This window comes from Triticum aestivum, chromosome 6A (assembly GCF_018294505.1).
Source record: "Triticum aestivum cultivar Chinese Spring chromosome 6A, IWGSC CS RefSeq v2.1, whole genome shotgun sequence".
Classification (NCBI taxonomy): domain Eukaryota; kingdom Viridiplantae; phylum Streptophyta; class Magnoliopsida; order Poales; family Poaceae; genus Triticum; species Triticum aestivum.
In genome coordinates this window covers 191,899,955-191,921,934 of record NC_057809.1, presented here as the reverse complement: position 1 = coordinate 191,921,934, position 21,980 = coordinate 191,899,955, and the positions used below count along the sequence as shown (strand labels likewise).

The 21,980-nt window shown below is 40.9% G+C and overlaps 2 protein-coding genes across 7 annotated transcripts in view; one reads left to right on the top strand and one right to left on the bottom strand.

Moving 5' to 3' along the window:
- The window catches only part of LOC123127234 (nuclear pore complex protein NUP205), a 37,497-nt gene extending 15,835 nt beyond the window's left edge, over positions 1–21,662 (top strand). Inside the window, exons 16-46 of one of the 4 annotated variants that reach the window (XR_006462201.1) lie at positions 435–565; positions 659–778; positions 1,050–1,167; positions 1,867–2,064; positions 2,149–2,267; positions 2,583–2,733; positions 2,822–2,934; positions 3,006–3,087; positions 3,181–3,267; positions 3,354–3,431; positions 4,036–4,230; positions 10,004–10,096; positions 10,163–10,276; positions 10,351–10,509; positions 10,589–10,644; positions 10,755–10,827; positions 10,929–11,119; positions 11,225–11,435; positions 12,122–12,286; positions 13,144–13,314; positions 13,397–13,531; positions 14,156–14,299; positions 14,374–14,496; positions 14,575–14,667; positions 15,623–15,751; positions 15,969–16,069; positions 16,464–16,583; positions 16,673–16,748; positions 16,949–17,053; positions 17,883–18,038; positions 18,144–19,441. Coding sequence is in view for 3 of the 4 variants with exons in the window: in XM_044546823.1 (XP_044402758.1) it covers positions 435–565; positions 659–778; positions 1,050–1,167; positions 1,867–2,064; positions 2,149–2,267; positions 2,583–2,733; positions 2,822–2,934; positions 3,006–3,087; positions 3,181–3,267; positions 3,354–3,431; positions 4,036–4,230; positions 10,004–10,096; positions 10,163–10,276; positions 10,351–10,509; positions 10,589–10,644; positions 10,755–10,827; positions 10,929–11,119; positions 11,225–11,435; positions 12,122–12,286; positions 13,144–13,314; positions 13,397–13,531; positions 14,156–14,299; positions 14,374–14,496; positions 14,575–14,667; positions 15,623–15,751; positions 15,969–16,069; positions 16,464–16,583; positions 16,673–16,748; positions 16,949–17,028; positions 21,398–21,401 (3,630 nt within the window). In the remaining variant the exon portion in view is untranslated. Of the gene's footprint in view, positions 1–434; positions 566–658; positions 779–1,049; positions 1,168–1,866; positions 2,065–2,148; positions 2,268–2,582; positions 2,734–2,821; positions 2,935–3,005; positions 3,088–3,180; positions 3,268–3,353; positions 3,432–4,035; positions 4,231–10,003; positions 10,097–10,162; positions 10,277–10,350; positions 10,510–10,588; positions 10,645–10,754; positions 10,828–10,928; positions 11,120–11,224; positions 11,436–12,121; positions 12,287–13,143; positions 13,315–13,396; positions 13,532–14,155; positions 14,300–14,373; positions 14,497–14,574; positions 14,668–15,622; positions 15,752–15,968; positions 16,070–16,463; positions 16,584–16,672; positions 16,749–16,948; positions 17,054–17,882; positions 18,091–18,143; positions 19,442–21,397 lie in introns of those variants that run through there. The other 3 variants (XM_044546823.1, XM_044546825.1, XM_044546824.1) reach the window with 3 other exon arrangements.
- LOC123127235 (zinc finger BED domain-containing protein RICESLEEPER 2) lies at positions 17,379–21,379 on the bottom strand. Of its 3 annotated transcripts, XM_044546826.1 has the most exons (4): positions 20,810–21,366; positions 18,096–20,187; positions 17,910–18,010; positions 17,379–17,719 (listed from the first exon to the last, which is right to left on the bottom strand). In XM_044546826.1, the coding sequence occupies exons 1-3, from the start codon at positions 20,936–20,938 to the stop codon at positions 17,916–17,918; spliced, it is 2,316 nt and encodes a 771-aa protein (XP_044402761.1). In that variant the 5' UTR covers positions 20,939–21,366; the 3' UTR covers positions 17,379–17,719; positions 17,910–17,915. The 3 variants fall into 3 exon arrangements, 1 of the variants encoding a protein (XP_044402761.1); XR_006462203.1 differs by having other exon boundaries at positions 17,910–20,187; positions 20,819–21,379; XR_006462202.1 differs by having other exon boundaries at positions 17,910–20,187; positions 20,810–21,373.
- Positions 21,663–21,980: the final 318 nt, after the last annotated feature.

Sequence of the window (21,980 nt, the reverse complement as noted above, 5' to 3'; positions counted from 1 at the left end):
TGATAGTCTTAGGGTGTCGAACACCTGGTTTTGTTTCTGGATTGTGACCAGGAGGTCACGGGTTTGAGTCCTGGAAACAGCCTCTTGCAGAAATGTAGGGAAAGACTGCGTAGAATAGACCCAAAGTGGTCGGACCCTTCCCCGGACCCTGCACAAGAGGTAGCTACATGCACCGTGCTGCCCTTTATTGTTGGGCATGAATTGAGAACTTGAGGGGGTAAAATGGAGTTCTTACTAATTTCCTACTCCCTCCGTTCGGAAATACTTGTCATCAAAATGGATAAAAGGGGATGTATCTAGATGTATTTTAGTTCTAGATACATCTCTTTTTATTCATTTTGATGACAAGTATTCTCGGACGGAGGGAGTATATAATACTAGGTGTAAGTAGCTCGGTTAATGTTTTTCATTGTTGATGAAAGTATTTTTCATAGGTCTATGACATGAGGTTTGAGTTGAATGAAGTTGAAGCAAGGAGGGAGAGTTATCCATCAACCATATCATTTCTCAACTTGGTCAATGCTCTCATTGCAGAAGAAAGAAACATAAGTGACAAAGGCCGGAGGTAAGTTATCATCATCATCATCATCATCATCATCATCATCATCATCTATTCTGTACTTAAAACATTTTGGATAGTAATATCTTTTCCTTCTAGGTTCATGGGTATCTTTAAATTTGTATATGAGGATGTCTTTGGGCCTTTTCCCCAAAGAGCCTATGCTGACCCTCGGGAAAAGTGGGAATTAGCACTGGCCTGCTTGGAGCACTTTCATATGTGAGTATAATGATTTATATCTCTCTCTTTATGTATATTTTGTTTATTTGCGAACAGTCGGGAGAGGCGTATTTATATTGTATTGAAAGACCAACTATATGCAAGTGGGAAATAACTCCTCTATGTTATCCTAGCCAGTGGGAAATATCTTCCTTAGTGAGAGAATTCAGCAGTTTTATTGTTGATGGAAGTTTCTTTTATACTGAAGTTATTCTGCTACACAATGCAATTATTATGCTCTTCAAATAAGTTGGCTATTGTTCGAATCCAGGGTTTTGCGCATGTACGACATAAAGGATGATGATATTTATGCTGCTTTTAACACGTCTGGGCCTTCAACATCAAATGCCTCAGTCGAGAAACAGCTCCCGGTGCTAGAACTTGTGAAAGTATGTCCATTTTTTTTGCCCTTAGATCTTATATAATTTACATGTCAGTATTGTACCTGGGAGTTCATCACAACTTTTTCGCCGTTTGGATCCCTTGTGAACGGCGTGTAACTTTTGTCCTTACTCATTGCCCAATGCACTGATCTACAGTAGTATGTCCTATTATATTTCTGTAGTAGCCTTTCACTTTATTTTGGTCAAGGGTCATCTGGCATTATGCTGTATTGCATAGTTTTCTTGATTATAGTGGCTGATAACTTTCTTGAGACCCTACTAAAAGTACAAAAAAAAAAAAGATCTTCCTCTACCGTGTTTAGAAATTGAAGGCCGGAAGATAGTCTCTGGCACTTGTCATCAGGCTTGCTGTCAGCTTTCTTTTCGTATGTCGTGCATCTTAGCAATGATCTGAGAGAAAACTCTTTTCAGGAAATACTATCTGATTTAATTTGTTAATTCTCATGCTTATCAATGTCAATTACAGTGTACAGATTTATTTTCTTGACTGCATATTTCTCAACAAAACAAAGGTTTAAAGCAGATGAGTATACATTCTGTGCTCTTGAATTTATATAATATACTCATGTTCTTTGCTCCAGTAGCTGACTGCTGCTTATGCTTTATGGTGTATCTCTGATGACATTGTTTCAAAGATCTAAAGATTTTTCATGAACTTGTACACAACAACCTTCATATGTGCAGGATTTCATGTGTGGGAAGGTTGCATTCCGCAATATTATGAACATCATACTAATGGGTGTTGACACTCTTATTAATGAACGGACTACCCAAACTTACGGGATTCTTCTGGAGAAAGCTGTCCATCTTTCACTTGAAATATTTATTCTCGTAATGGAGAGAGATGTGGTTCTTGCTGATGTTTTCCGTCCACTCTACCAGGTTTTTATTCTTTCTTATGTCATTTTCTAGTTTTTGTTGGTCATTCCTCTCTCTATCTGATTTTTTTTCCTTTGAATTATGCAGCCCTTGGACATTATATTATCTCAAAATCATAGACAAATTATATCTTTGCTAGAGTTTGTTCGATATGATTATCTTCCTCAAATTCAGCAGTGTTCAATAAAAATTATGGGCATCCTGAGGTATGGATTTTCTCTAATATTTTGATAGAAGTATTTTCTGGAAATTTTCACTTGGGAATCCATATTACTTGCATTTTTTTTGCTTCCGGCTGCCTGTTTCAGCTTGCTATATGTTGGAGACTACATTTCATTTCCTATCAACATCTACAATTTACTGAAGAGAAATATGCAAATTGCCAATGTGCTTACTAATTTCTTCCCATGACCGTTCTAGAATAGTTGGGCTTGTACTGCATTTCGTTCCCTATAATCTACAATTTACTGAAGAGAAATATGCAAATTGCCAATGTGTTTACTAGTTTCTTTCCATGACAGTTCTAGAATAGTTGGGCTTGTACAGTTGCTTCTGAAAGAAGATGTTGCTAAATCTGTAATTGAGGATTACGCTGCTTGCTTGGAGTTCCGTTTTGACGATTTCCAGGTCATAGAGAACACAAAAGATGATGTCGGTGTTCTAATACTGCAGGTTGCTATTTGTAGCTTTCTTTGAGTTTCTCTTACGGACTACTTAATATACCTGTCATTTTTAACTCTGCTAGACATGTTTCATGCAGCTACTTATTGACAATATTTGTCGTCCAGCTCCCAACATTACACATTTACTCCTAAGATTTGATGTCAATGGACCTATAGAACGAACTGTTCTAAAACCAAAATCCCACTACAGGTTAAATTCATGCCACATGCTTACATATAGTGATGTACTTTCTTGATGAACTGACTATCATTGTACTACAGTTGTTTAAAGATAATCCTTGACAATCTCGAAAAGGTGACAAAGCCAGATATAAATGCTTTACTTCACGAGTTCAGTTTTCAGGTTTGTTTTCTGAGTTGACAGAAATCAGATAATCTTATTTTACAATTTTTGCCTTTTTGCACAAAAAAAATCATTTGCCTTGTCTGAATTCAGCTGATGTACGAGTCATGTCTTGATCCTTTAACTTGTGGACCTGTCATGGATCTCCTGAGTACAACGAAGTACCAGTTCTTTTCAAAGGTTCTCGTTTCTTGTTTTCTACTGTTCGATCAACATAGTTAAATGCTTAAATTGAAACTCATAGTTTTCTTGCCTACTGATTTCAGCATGTTGGGACCATCGGTGTTTCACCACTTCCCAAAAGGAACAATAATCAAGCTCTTCGCATCAGCATGCTCCATGAGGTATAAAATCTCTACACATCGATCTTTCTTGATTTCTTTGTAGAAAAAATCTTTCTCGATCATCAATCTTTAAAAGTCCTTTTTGAATAGTTAACAAAACTGAGAACCAATCTAGGTAAAAACTTGATGTCAATCCATTGAGCGATTAAATCTTCCATTGAATTATTCTTTATATATATATATATATATATATATATATATATATATATATGAATATAAAATTATAGTTTGTCATGAAATGTAGGGAAGCACAATCTGAAAACAGTAAGTTAGGGACATGCTAGGTAGTTTAATAGCAACCTTCAGGTATTCTCCATTTCAGGTAATTTGTTGCATTTGTGCAACTACTTGGACACTACCGAACTGCTAATACTTTGCAATAACTGAAAAGTGCTAGTGATTTGACAGCACAATTCTTTTATCGGATGGGATATGGGAAAACAACTGGATTATTGGAGATCTTGTTTTGCTACTTAGCAATCATATATCAGCTGCGAAACCAAATGGCTGATTTTCAGGATATTATTGGTTTTGGTGGTTGACTGCTATTTTAGTCTTGTTGGTATATTTGTTGTGTTATTAAACTGTAGTTTGTTGGTTTCAGAGGGCGTGGTTACTAAAGATACAAGCATTGGCACTACATGTATCTGATATATCATCATCTGTGTATCGGGAAGCTTGTCTGGCTATTCTTAATGATACTTTTGGTCACTGTGCTGAGAACATGAAGAATGCAAGCATGTTCCAATCTCCTGGCACTCCCATTTGCACTAGCAGTGGGCTGATGAATAGAAACAAGGTAATGCTTGATGTCTGCTATTTTTGTTTGTTGACTTGCTTGTTTTTTGAATGAAGAAATAGTTCTGTGCGGTAGTGCCTGTGTAAATCTGTGATCTAGTGTGTGTTGGATTATTGTCAGTATATTTTCATACTAAATGCAGCTTGTTAGAAGATGATCTGGTTATGAGAGCTGAACTTGATTTCCGCCTCCAAGTGTACGGATTATACTGAACTACAAAATGTCCAGGGAACTGATGTCACCATTAGCATTCAGTTGGACATGTGTACTTAGATAAGTATGATGTTATCTCCATTGTGATGGAATGTTTTTTTTGGGGACAGGACCTATTTTTTATTACCTCGTTGTAGCTCTGTGCAATTATTGCGAGCCCTTAGTTTCTTAGAGCATCTCCAACAGGCGCCGGTCGCGCCGCGCGCAAAAAACAGATATGCCGCGCGCGCATCGCCTGGTTTGGCGCGGCGCTCAGCGCGGCGCTCAGCGCTGGCTCCAGCAGCCGCGCTAAAATGCAGCGCGCGCGCCGCTCCAGCAACGCGCCAAAATGCAGCGCGCGCGATTCGCACAAACAACATATGCATTTGAAAACAGAAGCAAAAAGATCAAAACAAACAAAAATAAATAGTTCAATTTCGTTTATTACAACTCAAACAAACAGTTTTTATCGTTCAATACAACAAATAGTGCAATTAAACACAACAAATAGTTCAACAATACAATAAACGAACGCACAAATCATGATGCTCTTTGTCGTCCATTCCATGCCCACCACTCCTCAATGAGATCCTTCTGAAGATCATTATGCGCTGCGGGACGTCGAATGGCATGATAGGAGGCAACAAAACGGGCCACCCTTTCAGCCCTTCGTCGCACTCGCACGGGATGTCCCAAGAGCTCATACTGAGAGTAGTCTACATCTTGGCCACGCTCATTCTCGATGATCATGTTGTGCATGATCACAAGCGTGCATTATGTACCAAAGCATCTTCTGATCCCAAAATCTAGCCGGTCCTCTCACAATAGCAAATTGGGCTTGCAAAATCCCAAAAGCTCTCTCCACATCTTTTCTAGCCGCCGCCTGAGCATTGTGGAAATCAAGATTTTTCTTACCTTCTGGCTTTTTCAACGGCTTGACAAAGGTTTGCCATTTTGGATAGATGCCATCCGCTAGATAAAAGCCATAGTTGTATGTACGGCCATTTGCTACAAACTGCACCGGTGGCAACTCCCCATTTGCAATCTTACTCATCAGTGCTGACCGGTTGATAACATTGATGTCATTCAAAGATCCAGGCATTCCAAAGAATGCATGCCAAATCCAAGTCTCTTGATCGGCCACCGCTTCAAGGATTATAGTGGAACCCTTTTTTTGGCCGTGGAATTGCCCATGCCATGCCTTTGGACAATTTTCCAAGTCCAATGCATGCAATCTATTGAGCCAAGCATGCCAGGAAAACCGTGAGCTTTGTTCATCGCTAAAAGCCTTGCGACGTCTTCAGCGTTGGGAGATCTCAAATACTCCTCGCCAAACACCTGCACAATTCCGACTGCGAAGCGCTTGACACACATGATGGCTTGGCTCTCACCCGTAGCCAAGTGATCATCAACTAGATCAGCCGGTATACCGTATGCCAACATACGCAAAGCGGCTGCCACCTTCTGAAAGGTGCTATGCCCGAGCTCTCCGGCGGCATTCCTCCTTTGCTGAAAAAAGCGGTCATGGCTCGCTAGTTTCTTTGCAATGCGCCTGAACAACTCGGTGCTCATCCTAAACCGGCGACGAAAATACGACTTGGGGTATGTGGGATTCTCCGCAAAATAATGCCTGATCAATTTGTTGTGGGCATCGATCCTATCCCTCCAAATTTTTTACGACCCATAACTGAACCACTGTGCTTCAGTTTTTTATTAATATGCATAGCTAGGATCATTGCAAGATCCTCCTCTTCCATATCAAATTCTTCTTCGGAAGAATCATACGACGAACTCATCTACAATGTTGAATACTATACTATAAATACAAAACTACAATCAACATGCATGAAATTCATGGCTTTTGAGCAATACATACCTTCTAGGCGTTTTGTCGAACACCTTGCGGGCAGCGAGCGCGCGGGCGCTGTTCGTCGGAGGACTAGCACGCGCGCGGGGCGTCGGGACTAGAGGGGGGCCGGAGAAAGCACGCGCGGGGCGGGGATAGGCCGGGGAAGCGCCGGAACGGTCGCCGGGTGGCGCGGTCGGCGGCGGCGGCGCGGCTGGAGGGGCAAATAAGCGGCGCGCGATTGCGTTTCGGCCCGCGCGCTAGACTACGTATGCTGCGCGCGCGGTTTTCGCGCGCCCACTGGAGCAACTATTCCGGTTGCGCGCGCGCTAAAAGGGGGGATTTTGCGGCGCGGCGCTAGTTTGGCGCGCCTGTTGGAGATGCTCTTAGTGAAAGCGCCTGAAATCTGTTGGTACCATTAAGGCTGTTAGACTGAACCTCTCTTCTTTCTTTCTGGAGACACACACACAAGAAAGTTGTTGTTCTGGGCAACAGATGCCCTTGCTCTTTCACTTAGCAGCCAATGCTTATTTTTTACATCCATGGGGCGCATGTCCTTATATAAGACTTTACTCAAACCGACCTAGCTAGACTACTCTTATGCAGCTAGCACATGATCAGTATCTTCTACCAAAACAAGAGTACAACTCTGACACCTAAGGTAAATTCCAACTTCGCTTTTACTACTGCTTGCTGCAGCCCTTTCTTACTCACTACTAAGGCAACTAGCTAGCTATTGCTGGCAGCTTCTGGCACGAACCCAACTTGGACTTATCTTCCTTGTTCAAGTCACAATAAGGTTAGCTCCAACAAACCACAGAAATATGGCTGGAAATACGGGGTGGCTACTGTGTTACTCGTTGATCATCGTCCTAGATATAATTCTTGCTGCTGCCTTTAATAGTCCAACTTGATTTCGCTGCCTGCCTGCATTTTTGTCAGTTCCTTTTAGTAACCATAAGCTAGTATCACACCTAAGGTGTGTTTGGTTGGAGAATGTCGTGGATTGTAACGAGTTGGTTCCAGATTTGGGGCCATCCGGCTGTTTGGTTGGAGGAGTGGAGTGCAATGAGGTGGTTCCACACAGAGGAATATTCACCTCAGATGCGGAGGTAACACCAAATCAGCCGGGCTGTCTTCTTCTTGCTAGAATCTTATGTTCTGTGCTCTCATGCGACTTCCCAATCTCACCACGCCATCCTCTCACCCAGTAACCTCTCACATACTCACCTCCTCTCTCCCGTGGGCACACCTCAAGCATCGATGTGCAAACGTTGTGGAAGGGGGAGGCAGGGGGCCAGGGCTGGTTTTGGCCAGCGGTGGCCACACCTGGGTGGCAGCCCAGCAAGGCGAGCACACACAAGATCCATCGGGAAGTCAACGTCTGCGCTGTGGAATCTCTGCAGGTGCTCTTGCGCCAGGAGACACACCGGTAGCAGGTGCCACACTGCATCGTTCGTGAGCCTGCCTACGGCACTGTTTTTAAGTTGAATGACTAGCCGTCGACTAGTCGATGAGTCATAAAAAATGTCGACTCAACAACGTGTCGACGTCGACGAGTCGCGACTAGTCGCAACTACAGGGTCGACTATTCAAGAGTCACTACCCCAGAACGACTCGTCGACTCGAAAACCTTGGCCCAAGGGCAAGGGTATCAAGCTCACCATCATTGAGGAACAGAGGAAGAGGAGTGCGTCCGCCCGCCTCGGCTTGATTCTGTGGCGTCACTTTGTTTTGCTATCATGAGTCATCTGCAAGGATATAGAACCATGTTCCCAGAACTTCCATTTCTAAGTTTTGCCTGTTTTTCTTGATTTGCGAACCCAAGGTTGCTAGATGTAATGTGACTAAACCTGGCAATGGTTATACAACTCAACCAAACCTAAACCATAACCAGTCAATGCGGAGTTTGAATCAGAACTAAACCACACCTCCAATTATCACGCAGAACCAAAACCAAACCAAACCGTACGCCCTGTCCACCTCAACCAAAACCAAACCACTATTCAAACTATGGGTTTAACCTAGTTCTTAGTTTTGGGTTGAAACCAAATCAATCTGCTGTATGTACAAAGCTAACCAAGAAACAAGCAAGCTAGCTAGTAGCTTAATTGATCCATAGTAGCAGCCCAATACGTATGTATCCAGACGCGTCGCGTTGCGTACATACATGTGTGACCAGCCACGTCACGTCGCGTGCATACACCCACTTCAAGAACCGGTTCTAAACCAGGATTTGCAACTGTTAGCGACCAAACCATTTAGACCCACACCCAGCCATACCCAACTTGTTTTTATGTAAACCCAAACCAAACCAAACTGATAACAGTCTGGCCCATCACAACCCGGACCAATTAAGCCCAGAGCAAAAAACCGAACCATTGGCCCCAGTTAATCAAAACCCATTCCCAGATTTAAATGTGACAGTTTACATTATTTAAGTGCTATTCGAGGCATCCTTGGTTTTCTTGCATGTTCCAGTGATCAAGTTTCGGCATTCTCTATCGAGATGCTTTGGAAGTTTGGATCATAGGTTATACTCCCCCCGTCCCATAACACTAGTGTCAAAAAACGTCTTACATTATGGGACAGAGGGAGTATAATTTTACTTCTCAGGTGCACTAGGAAGTAGCATGGTGTGGTCAATTATTTGAGGTGCTTGTTTCCAGTAAAGATATAGTGTTTTTTAGTCACATTAGTAACCTTTGATTTTTTTGTTGTTGCTGAAATCGAGAAAACCTCGATCTGTTCTTAATGTTGACTTGTGTGGTTGTATGCACTAATTGTTGCTACCATCCGAGTTATGATTGTTGAGAACTTGAGATTATACGTAGCATATGAGAGAGAGAGGGGTGAGGGGGGGAATGTCACCCTTCCTATTGAAGATGAGATATCTCTCGAACAAAACACCGAGATGGAACCTTTCCATTATACTTTACTATTTTCGACCAAACAGAAGAATCGACCTGTTCCATTCCAGTTGGATGGAACCATGACATTCCATTCCATTCCGCTTGGTTCTCCAACCAAACACACCCCTAGTTGGCCATTATTTCACTAGGTACCATATACATGAAATCAAAAATCTATTAGAAATTTCTAGCACCTGTGCAACTACATCAGCTTAGAAGATTATGCATGGAGAATATTTTTGGGCGATTTGATAATTTGCCACCCCTTATTTCTCCCTTTCACAATTTGCCACCCATTGTCTCAATGACGGGCGGGCCCGGGCCCCACCTGTCATTCTCAGGAGGGGGGCAAATTATGAAAGGGGGAGGTAAGGGGTGGCAAATTATCAAATTTGCCAATATTTTTGGACCAAAAAAGCGAATTATGGAGCAGTCTAGGTGCTCAATACCCAGAACATTGGTTTCAAAATTGAGTGAACCATGGACCACAAAAGACAGCTTCTTTTGACGAGGGACCATCTGGTGGCAACATCACTGGCTGGTTGGATTGCCTTTTAGACTTGGCAATGATTTGGGATTATTGATGGCCTAGCCACTGAGCAGTGAACGACAGAGTCAGAGGTGGCTTGAAGCGCAAATGCTTCACCGGCGTTAATAAAACTCATGCCTGCACATGGAGCAGTCCTGAATGGTTCACCATTCAGGACACCGCAAAACTTCAGAAGTATCCGGACTTGCTGAACTTTTATTCCTTAACAGTGAGAGTAAGATGTCTTGACAATTTGTCAGCTAGAAAATCTTATGTGCTATTTGTTTCATGTAGGTTTTGGAATTGCTTGAAGTTGTACAGTTCAGATGTCCAGACACTTCAATGAAATACCCTCAGTTGCTTTCAAATCTGAGAGTTGAATCGAAGGTGTGCATGTGAACCTGTGAAATTATTATTTTGTTTTTGGTATCTCATCAGTTTTTTGATTCTTAGATTGAAGAGATCCTACGGAATTCTGCAACATCTGAATTTGGCGGTGTATATTATTTTTCGGAGAGAGGTGATCGACTGATTGATCTGGATGCGTTCCATCAAAAGCTTATCCAGGTTGCGTGTTCAGTCCTGTTCATATTGGGTTTTGAGATTATTATGTTCTTCAAGTTGCTTCTTTTGATGTTCAGATGTCACAAGAACTCCACACACAATTGAGTGAGTCTGAGAAAGGAGAGCTAAAAGAATCGTTCCATCATATGCTGAAATGGGCCTGGAGATATAACAAAAATCTTGAAGAACAGGCAGCCCAGCTTCACATGTTAACTAGCTGGTCTCAAATTGTTGAAGTGAGTTGTGTGTGTACCTGACCACTTAATCTTTTCTGTTGGAAATTTGATATAGTAACCCACTTGTTGTTAATTTCAGGTAGCTGTATCAAGAAGGATGTCATTGCTTGAGAATCGTTCACAGTTATTGTTTGAGTGAGTTTGGCCTCTCTTCTTTTTTGACTATAAATTTGGCCTCTCTTCTCGTAGAATGTAAACTCTTGTTCTTGATAAGTGTAACAATCATATTGGACACAATGCTGCAGGCTGCTTGATGCTTCATTGGGTGCCACATCATCTCCAGACTGTTCAGTGAAAATGGCGTATATTTTAACCAATGTAACTTGTCCTTTAGCTGCTCTGTATCAATTATCATTCTCTTAATCGAGTACCGTACCTTCTGTAGACTACTTAAATTTGTTCATGTGGCCATTTTCAAGGTAGCACTGACCTGTATGGCTAAACTGCGGGATGAAAGATTCATATGCCCAACTGGTGCAGATTCTGATGCAGTTACGTGCCTTGACATTATTTCGGCAAAACAGTTGTCAAATGCAGCCTGTAACTCATTGTTGTTCAAGCTCATTATGGCAATAATGAGAAATGAATCGTCTGAAACCTTGAGAAGACGGTAATTTCACCATCATTGGTGACTAGAGCACGAAGGACCTTTTTTTATCCAACTTGTTCTTTCCTTTTTCCAGTATAAATGCTGACTTTGGATTGTCTTTTGCAGCCAATATGCATTACTATTGAGTTACTTCCAGTATTGTGGTAGCATTCTCGACTCTGATGTTCCTCCGTCAGTTATCCGTTTCTTGCTACTTGAAGAACAGGAGGGAGATGATGATGAACTCACTCTTCAAAATGTTCTGAAGGAGCAAAGTGAATTAGCACGTGCCAACTTTGCTATCATAAGGAAGGAAGCTCAAGCGGTCATCGATTTGGTTAGGCATTCTTCTGTTAATAAAAAATAATGGATGCTTTGTTTGATGTGTTGCACCAGTCAGTTGAATTTTCTTTGAAAACCCTGTCATGTCTGAAGATGCATATGAGGTTGCTTGGGGCCATAATACTCAAAGGCCAGGTAGCTGAAGTGACAACTGACAGTTATTCAGTTGACACTAGGCTAAGTTTGCCATATGCTAGCCTGACCAAATTGTTTGGATAAATTGTAGATATTTTCTGTACTATTTGTCATGCTTTACATGATGCTCTTATTGGTGTTGGATAGCATTCCTTTCTCTGGCCTTATGTTCTAATTAGAGATCTAGGCAAAATTTCTATCGCGATTATGTTGAAGAGAAGCATAAGGTATTGCAAGTTTGCTGTACATCTGTGACATGGATATGTTGCACCACTTAGTCTCAATCAAAGCGGCTGTGTAAACTTTTTATATGCATATCTCTGCCTGTCATCACCACACCAACATGGTTCTGGTCTTCTGTAGATGATTTTGGACCCTAAATACAACATTCTCCAATTATACTTACTAAAGTGTGCATTACTGTATTCTTATGTTGTCCACCAACCCTAATATTCATGAAAGTTCATGTCTTATTGTAAGTTGACTACATTTACTAAGCACATTGTTGAATGTTATATGGTTCATTTTCATTTTGTTCTATTACAGGTTACTAAGGATGCTATCCATGGGAGTGAAACTGGGAAAGCAATTTCGTTCTATGTTCTTGATTCATTAGTTAGTATTGACCATGAAAAGTATTTCTTAAACCAGCTTCAAAGTCGAGGAATTCTCAGATCATGTCTAACTGATGTTAGCAACTATTTGTCAAAGGTGCAGACTTTGTTGCCAACTGTTGTAATTTTTTTTTTTGAGAATCTGCTGGCTAGTTTTAGGCATTATTTTATTTTATGCCACTGACTTATTGCTAACCTCCTTTGAAAATGAATCTGTGCTTGTGTTGTGAAGCTTTTCTTTTTCCTTCTCACTCTCTATGTGGGATAGAGCTACCACTTGGGAGTGTATCTAATAATAACTAGTACAAAAATAGGACAATGGGAAGTAAAACTAGTCTAGGCCACCATATCAGATTTGGGTAGTGCAATTCAAGCAGGGGTGTCTTCCATTTTACTAAAAGGTACACATGGATAGGAATTTAAAGGTGAAATTGTTATGGATTTTCTGGATAAATGTTGGTTGCTTTATTGGCCGTTTCAAACCATCAAGATATGGTCGTCCCTGGGTCTGGCAGCCAGTGTTGTTAAATCTGATTATTTTGTGGCTTTTATTTTTATCTGTCTGAACCATGAAGATATGGTCCGACAGCAAATGTTCTTACGTCTGATTGTTTTATGGCTTTTATTTTATCTGTCTGAAACGAGGAACTCTGCCTATGTTCTTTTTTTCTAGAAGGCAGTGATAACATATCTCTATTGTTTTATGAAGCCTGATAACTGCATTATTTTCCATTATCTTTGTCTTTTTGTGCACATGGAGTATTAAAGATGAACAGCCACAGTAAGATGGGGTTTGTGTGGAAAAGTTTAGTGGAGTTTCTCTTTGAAAGATTTCGTTTATTGTCAGTGCGCTCGTGGTTTTGTAATTAGCATTAGCAATGAAGTTTGCTGCCTATAGTTCTTTGTCTTGCTTTTCCTACTGTCCTGTTTCATCAACTTTCTTTTGTTTTGTAGGACATGTCATGCTCATCAGAGTTTTCACAGCGGTTTTGCACTATTGATGCTCAGTTTTCATTACTTCTGAGAATCACTCACCATTATGGCAAACATGGCTCTCAGATTTTGTTATCCATGGGTGCTTTACAAAATCTTTCATCGTGCAACCTCTTGGGTTATCAGAAAAAGGTGTGCTATGAAGTCTGTACCATTTAGCTGTTAAATGCTTATTGTTTATGCAGATGCACTTACAATATTTGTATATTATCAGGGAAGTTCAAGGCTAAACTCCAATGTTGTGAAGGAACGAGCTGGGGAAATTGACAAGAAGTGGTCACTTACTGCACCAGTACTGCGGATAATCACATCTTTCACATCCCTCGTGGACTCAGCTGATTTTCTTGAGGTCAGTATGTCCACATTTTCTTCATGTCATCTGCACCGAGCATTTGGAAACATAAATGTGTACTATTTCTGGGTATCCACTTATTTTTTCATGCCATATGCCTAGTTACATTTGGGGAAAAAATTATTTGCACGAGAACCAAACAATGAAGATTAAATGGCATTTGATCTCTGTGAAGTTCAATTTCTTTTTGATAGTCGTATCGGCAGGTGATGGCCCTGCAAAAAAGCATTAAATAAAAGAATGTAAAAAGGAAAAATTAGAAATATAAATTTTGATGAGCTATACGCTAACATGAAGTACATCGCACTACTTCTAGGTATTTCTACATTATTTCGTATTTAATTATGACGATCGATGGCTAAATATGATTAGCTGAACGATCTTGCTCTAGTCTTGCTATTTTGTCAATCGACCATTGCAGTGACATAACTTCAGCGGCATTTTACTGTTTAAGTTAAATAGCAATTCCTTCTAAGTAGCATTGGGCATAATCAATGTTCTTCATGGGGACCGTGGGCTATTGGTCGTGATGAGTTCTACTTGAGACGCATCCTTTGCTTTGATGTTAGTCTGTGAAATTTCTGTATTTCTGTTCCACTAGAAATTTAAATCTTGATTCAGGTGAAGAACAAAATTGTACGTGAGATAGTGGATTTTGCCAAGCAGCATCAGTCCATTTTTGATAGCATTTTAAGAGAGAACATATCTGGAGCTAATGCCTTCAGCTTGGAGCGGCTTAATATGGTGGTTTCTATTCTCAGCAAGGTTTGTTATTTGCTTCTCATTTGATTTTTGTCTTCTACATTATGGTGGGTTCACCTTCTTTGTATACTTAATAGATATGGGCATACGAGGAAAATGATGAATGCAGCTATGTCCAAGATCTATTCTCCATGATGCATTCTCTTTTTAGTCTTGATTTTGGATCTCTGAATTTCATTCAATCACCAAATATGATTGAGGCAAGTCCTAATCTTCTATTTGTGTACTCTTATGCACTTGGGTCTCTTCTAATACATGTAAATGTCACTGCCCACCAGAATCAGAAGTCAGAGTTGGTATTATTTGGTATCTGCTTTGGCCTAATCTCTTACCTATATTTTCTGGCTACAAAGAAGAACATGCGGTTTCAAGTAAGTGATGCTGTTTAAACCCCTATTATGTTTTTTGTTCATGGTCGTGTTGTCTGTGCAGTCAGGTTTAAGTACAATAAAGGAAAAAAAGTATTTTGTTGATTTTGCTATTTGGTTGCAGTCATCCTACTTTTTGATTGGTTAGAACCTTGCTCATAATATTCTGTTAGTTAATAAACTCGTGCTTGTAGTGATTAGGCATGAGGCTTGTGAGTTGTGATGTCTCTCTCATAAATTTATATTCAATGCAACTTCTATGCTGCTTTCTACTCGGTATTTCTAAAAAAAGGCGGTGAAAGAAAAACAATTTTGTTCCCATGTTACTGCACATGTCCCTAATAGTTGCTTTGGTGGTCTCCAGTATGGAACTTTGATTGTTTATTTTGAAGTAATATGCTGGTAAACACATAAACTTATGATATTGTCAAAATAAATATACAAAAATTCTATCATGTGATATGGCTGTCTGCAATCCTGCATAACACTTGGCATTTACTCCCTCTTTCCGGTGAAAAGTGTATGTTTGGCTTTAAAATTTGTCCACAAAGAAGTGTACGTCTATCTTCCCAATGCACTTTAAAGTAGAACAAAATGATTTTCTCTCATCACACGGTAATCAAGACCAATAACATTCTACACATGGTCTTCTTAATTTCTACATGCACTTAGCTCATTGGGGGTTGGCTAATTAAAGAGGAGAGAGATGGTGGCTTGCATCTTCTCGATACATTTTTTACTCCACTTCATAATTTGTCCTAAAATTTCTATATGTACACTTTTCACCGGACGGAGGGAGTACTGCCAAATCAACGCAGGGGGTTATGGAATTGAACTAAGTGACCAATGTAGTGTTATATGTGTATCACCATGTAAAAGTCAAATGCAGAGTCCAATTGTTTGGTGCTTTATATGTTTTCATACATTGTTGATAACATTCTGCAACCTGACCTTGCAGATTTCAGACGGTGATGACAACAAATTTGGTCAGCAGCAACCAACACTACAAATGGTTTCAAATCTTCTGAACTCTGTAACACTTGCTCTTGAGAGAGTAGGTGAAGAAAAATATTTGTTGTTGAATAAGGTATTTAATTTGCTAAGCTACCTTGACACTAAATATATTACTTAGAGCGGATTCCAAGTAAGGAGCATATCCGCTGAATATGTAGTTGGAAGTTGAATACATATCTGGAGTTGATGGAAATGATCTGGTGGTTTAGTTCTTTGGATTTGAAAGTAACTATGTGTATGCTCTCAATCTTTGATTCCACAAGAGTTAATTTGTCTGCTTCATCCTACAGGTTCGTGATTTGAATGAGTTATCTAGGAAGGAGGTCGATGAGATAATAAAAGTATGCATGAAGCAAGATTGCATCTCGCCCAACGATAACATCCGTAAAAGGTACCACTCTATTTTGTTTCTGGATTCTTACCCACAATCTTGGTTCAGATGTACGCTATCTTGTCATTCAAACATCTCAGCAATAATGTGCACATTTTGACGGGGAAAACATAATAGGGAAGTAAAAAAATATTCCTGGTCCCTTGACTAAATGTTCTTTATTCTGCTTGGGATGACAATAGCGAAAATATACAAGTACATCATTATTTGACTGTGGTAAAGTTTTTTCTCTCATGTGTTATCATGCTATTACTAGGCACTGTATCATGCATTAGCTATCCTGCAATGATCGTAAGTTTATATTGTATCAATGGTTGATGCTATCTACGGAGTAGTATCTACTCATCAACAGCATTTTCAGTAGGTAACCACTAGACTGTTTCTCTCTTTGTAGGAGATATATTGCAATGATAGATTTGTGTTGCATGGCTGGCAACCGAGACCAGCTTATAACACTTCTACTCCAAGTCGCTGAATGTGCCATCACTATTCTCCTTGTTCATTTCCACGATGAGTATGAATATTTATTGGTTTTGCAAACACTTTGTTTCTTACTGTTTTATTTTTGAAGTCTGAAACACCATTACGTTCATATATTTGTAGAGCTTGTGCAGAAGACTTGTCTTCATTTTCCGACGAACTACTCCCTTTATTGGAGAGGCTAGAGCATTTAAAAGAGGTATAGAACTCATATAAATGTCTCAATTCATTAGCTCAGCTTTAAATTAATGTATGTATGTAAGCAAAATTGGGCCAGGTGAATATACAAACTTCTATTGAACTTGCTGAGAAGTTTGGGATCTACTTCTTTCTCATGCTTGGCTTTGTTGAGGTTGGTGTGCTCTGAAAATGAAACAATATCTTTGGCTGCCCTTGCAGGACAAAGTTGGACGTAATCTTAAGTTGTTCTACAGATCTGTTAGCACTCTGAAAGAGATGAGCGTAAGAAGCATGACCATGTGATGGATCAGCCTGGGCGTTCGGGTAATACGGTTTATTCGGTTCGGTTAGTTCGGTTTACGGGTAATACGGGTAGTTGAAAATGAGAGCCGAACTTGTGTCTGCCAGAAAAGGAACCGTACCCAAATTACCCGAAAATTTCGGTTCGGGTAATTTGGGTACCCATAACCCGAAATATTCAGACCAGCATACTGTACACAATTCAGAGTTTGAAAATTCAGTGCAACATAGCCTCACAATCACAGCAGCAAAAAAATCAGATATAACAAAAGCACAAATTTAGTCTCAGGTGATATGCAAGTGCATAGCAGAAATGCACAGTGCAAGCGCAAATTCAGTTACACAAGTGGACAACACAAGCACAGATTCATGCATTCAGCAACATGACATCAAATTTGACAATAATAGACTCACATCATTGTCTCATACTCTCATAGGTGATAGCTCCCAACACACCAGTGCACAACACAAGTCGTCCAAACACACAATAAACATGGTTCAAGCTGAATAGGTCCAAACAGTCACAAACACACACATGACACTAGTAATAGGTCCAAGCTGAGATAACCATAGCTAATATTTTAAGGGCTTAACAAGTATGAAGTATCCTTGAGGGCGAGCTGAGAGTGAGCTGAGAGTGTTCCTTAGGTTGGCGGGCTGGCGGCACACTTGATGTTCTTCTGCTATTCCCTGCAAAAGTGGAACGAAAATCACTTAAATATAGTGCAAAACAAATTAAAACAGAAATCTTGCGTAACATTAAGGTGATATGTATACGAGATCATGCATATCATTTCCACTTTCCCACCATAGTTTCGAGCATATCAAGTTGAAAACAACATGCAAGTTACAGGGGAAATCTTGCAAGAATTTTACTCACCAAGACTTATGATTCGATGTCATCAATGGTGATGTGGACACCAGCACTTGTACCGGACTTAGCATTAGCAACGCTCAGATCAGACAATTCTTGAAGTATCGCTGAAATAAATGGAGTAAGCGAGAGAATGTAAGTATGAACAAAATGGAAAGCACATATCTAAGAGTATCTTGTTTGCATAATTACCATCCTCTAGGTTGGCAAGTAGCTCTTCATTCTCTTCATTGTTAACAGGAATTTCTCTTCGCAACCAATCCTGAGTACAAATTAGTGCCTGCACCATGAATGGAGTGAGCGAGCTTCGGAACTCATCAAGAATGCGTCCACCGGTGCTAAAAGCTGACTCTGATGCGACTGTAGATATCGGGAAAGCTAGGACATCACGAGCTAAACGTGATAGCACAGGGAATCTAGATGAGTTGACCTTCCACCACTCAAGAATGTTGAATTTGCTGCTGTTTGCTTCATTATCCTCTGTAAGATACTTTTCAAGTTCAGACTTCGAAGGGCTAATGCTGATTCCACAGTCATTCATTCTCATTCTCTTTGCAATCAAGGAACTCATCAAGCTTTCGCTGCTGTCCTCTTCAAAGCTAGGTGCATCATCAGGCTGCACTTCTTGCTCAGTTGGACCATATAACTTAAAATACTCTTGGAACAGATTTGTAAGAGTTGTATTCATTTTTGTCCACACTTCCTCTCCATTGATCTGCCCAAACATTTCAAAAGTTGCAATCTTGATGTAATTTGACAACTTGTATCTTGGATCAAGAGCAACAGCCACAAAGATCAAGATGTTGAAGCTCTTGTGATCTGCCCAATACTTGTTGTACTTGTCCAGCATCCTTTCTCCCATCTCTCTCCGCAAAGGGTCTCCACTTCCACACCAAGCCCTCAGCAAGACAATGATATCAGCAATTTGATGGAAGAAGATGTGAGATGTGCAATGATTTGAGGCTGAAACACGAAGGGTAAGCTTATAGAAATGCTCAAGAAACTCTGCCATCTTTGAAGCATTATCCCAATCTTCTGGTTGAGGCACTCCTGGCATTTTGTCGCCATTTAGCTCAATTGCAAAGTATGGGTCCTCTTCTTCATACCTCACGAACACCTTCTCATATGTGGCTGCAGCTTTCAGCATTAAGAATGTGGAGTTCCATCTAGTGCATACATCAAGTGACAAGAAACCTTTATTTGCCAACTTCTCTAATTCAGCACACTTCTTGAACTTAGTAATTCTAGCTGGAGAATTCTTAACAAACTTGACTGCAGCACGGACTCGCTTCACCGAGATATCCAACTCTTTTAGCCCATCGGTAACTATCAAGTTCAGAATGTGAGCAGCACATCTCATGTGCATATATTCTCCTCTCCCTATGCTTGCATTGGCACTGTTCATGATCCTCTTTATGTAGCTTACTGCTCCATCATTTGGTGAGGCATTGTCAACTGTTACTGAAAACACCTTATCTATGCCCCACTCAACCAAACACTTCTCCAGGTCCTTCCCAATGTCTTCCCCCTTATGACCCCTCACCAAGAAAAACCCAATGATCCACTTATGCAGAACCCAGTCATTGTCAATAAAATGGGCTGTCACACACATAAAATTCTGCTTTTGGGAAGATGTCCATGTGTCGGTAGTTACACAAACTCTTTCACAAGATTCTTTGAAGAATTTCTTTAGCTTGACTTTCTCCCTATAATGAATGCGGACACAATCTCTAGTAACCGTCCTCCTGGATGGGACATTGAAACGAGGACAAGCCTTTGCCACAAACCTTCTAAATCCTGGCTTCTCAACAAATGCAAACGGAAGCTCATCCACAATTACCATTTCAGCCAAAGCATCTCTAAGCTTATCCTGATCAAATCTCCAGGTAGTGAGTGAACACTTACTAGCATCCCCCTGATTCGGAGTAGCTTGTAGAGTTGGTTGCTTGTCATCCTTGTTGCTATGAGGATTTCTCTTGCAGGTTGTCAAATGCTTCAACAAGGATGATGTACCATTCCTTTTAGAACCACAAGCAAGCTCACTTTTGCAATAGTTGCATGTTGCTGTCGTGGCATTTACTTCCTTGCTAAAATGATTCCAAACTTCCGACCGTGGAGCCATTTCCTTCCTTTTCTTGGCATTTTCTGTATTCTTCTCAGCCTCGGTCGTCTCCTTCTGCTGCTGGTCGGGGAGCTGTTGCCCATCATGACTGTCCTTCTCCAAGTTTGAAGCGTTGTAAGGGGAGGTGTCTGAATGCGAAATACGAGAACTTTGTTCTGCCATCTACAAACAACAAATGATACAACTAGTTAGCCTAACATATCAGCAATGAGAAGTGACAATTTGTTATAGAAAATATAACAGTATAAGTAAGATGAAATAAACAGTACAATATATAACATCACTCATAGTTACAGGAAAAAGTACATTTAACAGTAGAATTTAGCCTAATAGTACACTTTATCTACAACTAGTGAACTAATACACATACATCAATTTTGTTGTCTAACAGTAGAATTTAGTCTGTTGTCTAATTTAACAGTAGAATTTAGCCTAACAGTAGAATTTATATAAATAAATAGTAGAATTTATCTACAAATAGTACATTTAACAGTAGAATTTAGCCTAACAGTAGAATTTAGTCTGTTGTCTGCAACTCTGCATACACTGATACACATACATCAATTTTGTTGTCTGCATAAGGTGTCAAAACAATCTGCTATCTACATACACATAGTAGTAATTACAGTACTTGAGCATCTGAATCGGGACTCAAACTCACTATCTATATAAACGCCTACAGCCCATATACCAACAAGTCAACGAACACTTGACTACTTGAGCAATTGAGCATCTGAATCGGGACAAAGTGAAACTTGGGGAGTGACAAAGTCAAGGGACTTACCACACTCACGTTGATCACTTGCTGTTGCTGCCGTCGACCGTGCTCAGTGCGTTGACTCCGGCCGGTGGCTCGCGCGTCTCCGTCTCCACTCGATCCAGCAACTGCGGCTCCTTCGGCAGTTCGGCGCATCGCTACAGCATCATGACCTGCCCACGTGCCTCACGCCATCACGCGCCGACGCGCCATCCCGCCTCCTGCGTCACAGCCGCCGCCGCCGCCGCCGCCACTGGGGACTAGGGTTAGGACGAGAGGGAGGAGGGGTCGAGCCGTCGAGGGTTTCGTGTGACTGTGAGGGTGGGACCGTGTGAGGCTTTATACGAGCGGTGGGGAGAGGTGAGTTGGGCCTGGGCCGCGCAGCCGCATGTGTGGTGTGATCCAGTGATCGCGTGAGACGTTGCTTATATAAACTTCGGTTAATATGGTTTGTTCGGGTTTTCGAGACTAGTAACCGAACCCTTACCCGAAGACCGAACAGTCTGAAAATAAGAACCGTACCGAAGACCGATACCCGAATTAACCCACATTTCGGTTATTCCGGTTCGGTTCGGGTTCGGGTAACGGGTACGGGTACCCGAACGCCCAGGCTGAGTGATGGATACCGGGGAGCAGTATACAATAGAAATGATTTGTAGGATATGTGTAACAATGTTGTTGTATATGGTGACTTACTGGCATATCGAAATGTTATTGCTCTGGTGAGAGGCCAATTTCTGCTCTGATATGTTGTTGATTGGGGAATTCAATAGTTTTGTCAAATTGTAAATTGATCTCCATCCTTGAGATCTAGGCTTGACATTCATAATTTGGAGGATTTGTTGTTAAAGGTATGGATTATCCTTATTTTGGCTGTTTACATGAAGGGAAACACTTCCCTACAGTATTTCGATGTGAATCATTTGTCAGACTCGTCGGACAAAGTCGATTTGTATTTGGTCTCACGGCTGAGAGATGCCCTTAAATCAAGCCTGATTTTTTTCGAGACATATCAAGCCTGATATTAACCACCGGATTTTCTGGCCTACGCCCCATAATCTCTCCATCTCTCCTGTCCATCAAATGCACATCGAAGAGCTTGCCATGCCCATCTCCGGTTCTCTACCGCCAAGCACGAGTTACACCTCGTTGTTGTGTCCCCTTGTCTGGCGCGGGGACTGACCCACCACCTGCTCAC

Bases quoted from the DNA above. Each gene is read 5' to 3' on its own strand.
- LOC123127235 (XM_044546826.1), bottom strand. From the start codon at position 20,938: ATGCGCCGAACTGCCGAAGGAGCCGCAGTTGCTGGATCGAGTGGAGAC. The intron at 20,188-20,809 runs GTAAGTCCCTTG...TGTTGTTTGTAG, and splicing joins AAGTGATCAACGTGAGTGTG to ATGGCAGAACAAAGTTCTCG. The intron at 18,011-18,095 runs GTAATTATGCAA...CATTTATTTCAG, and splicing joins ACTTGCCAACCTAGAGGATG to CGATACTTCAAGAATTGTCT.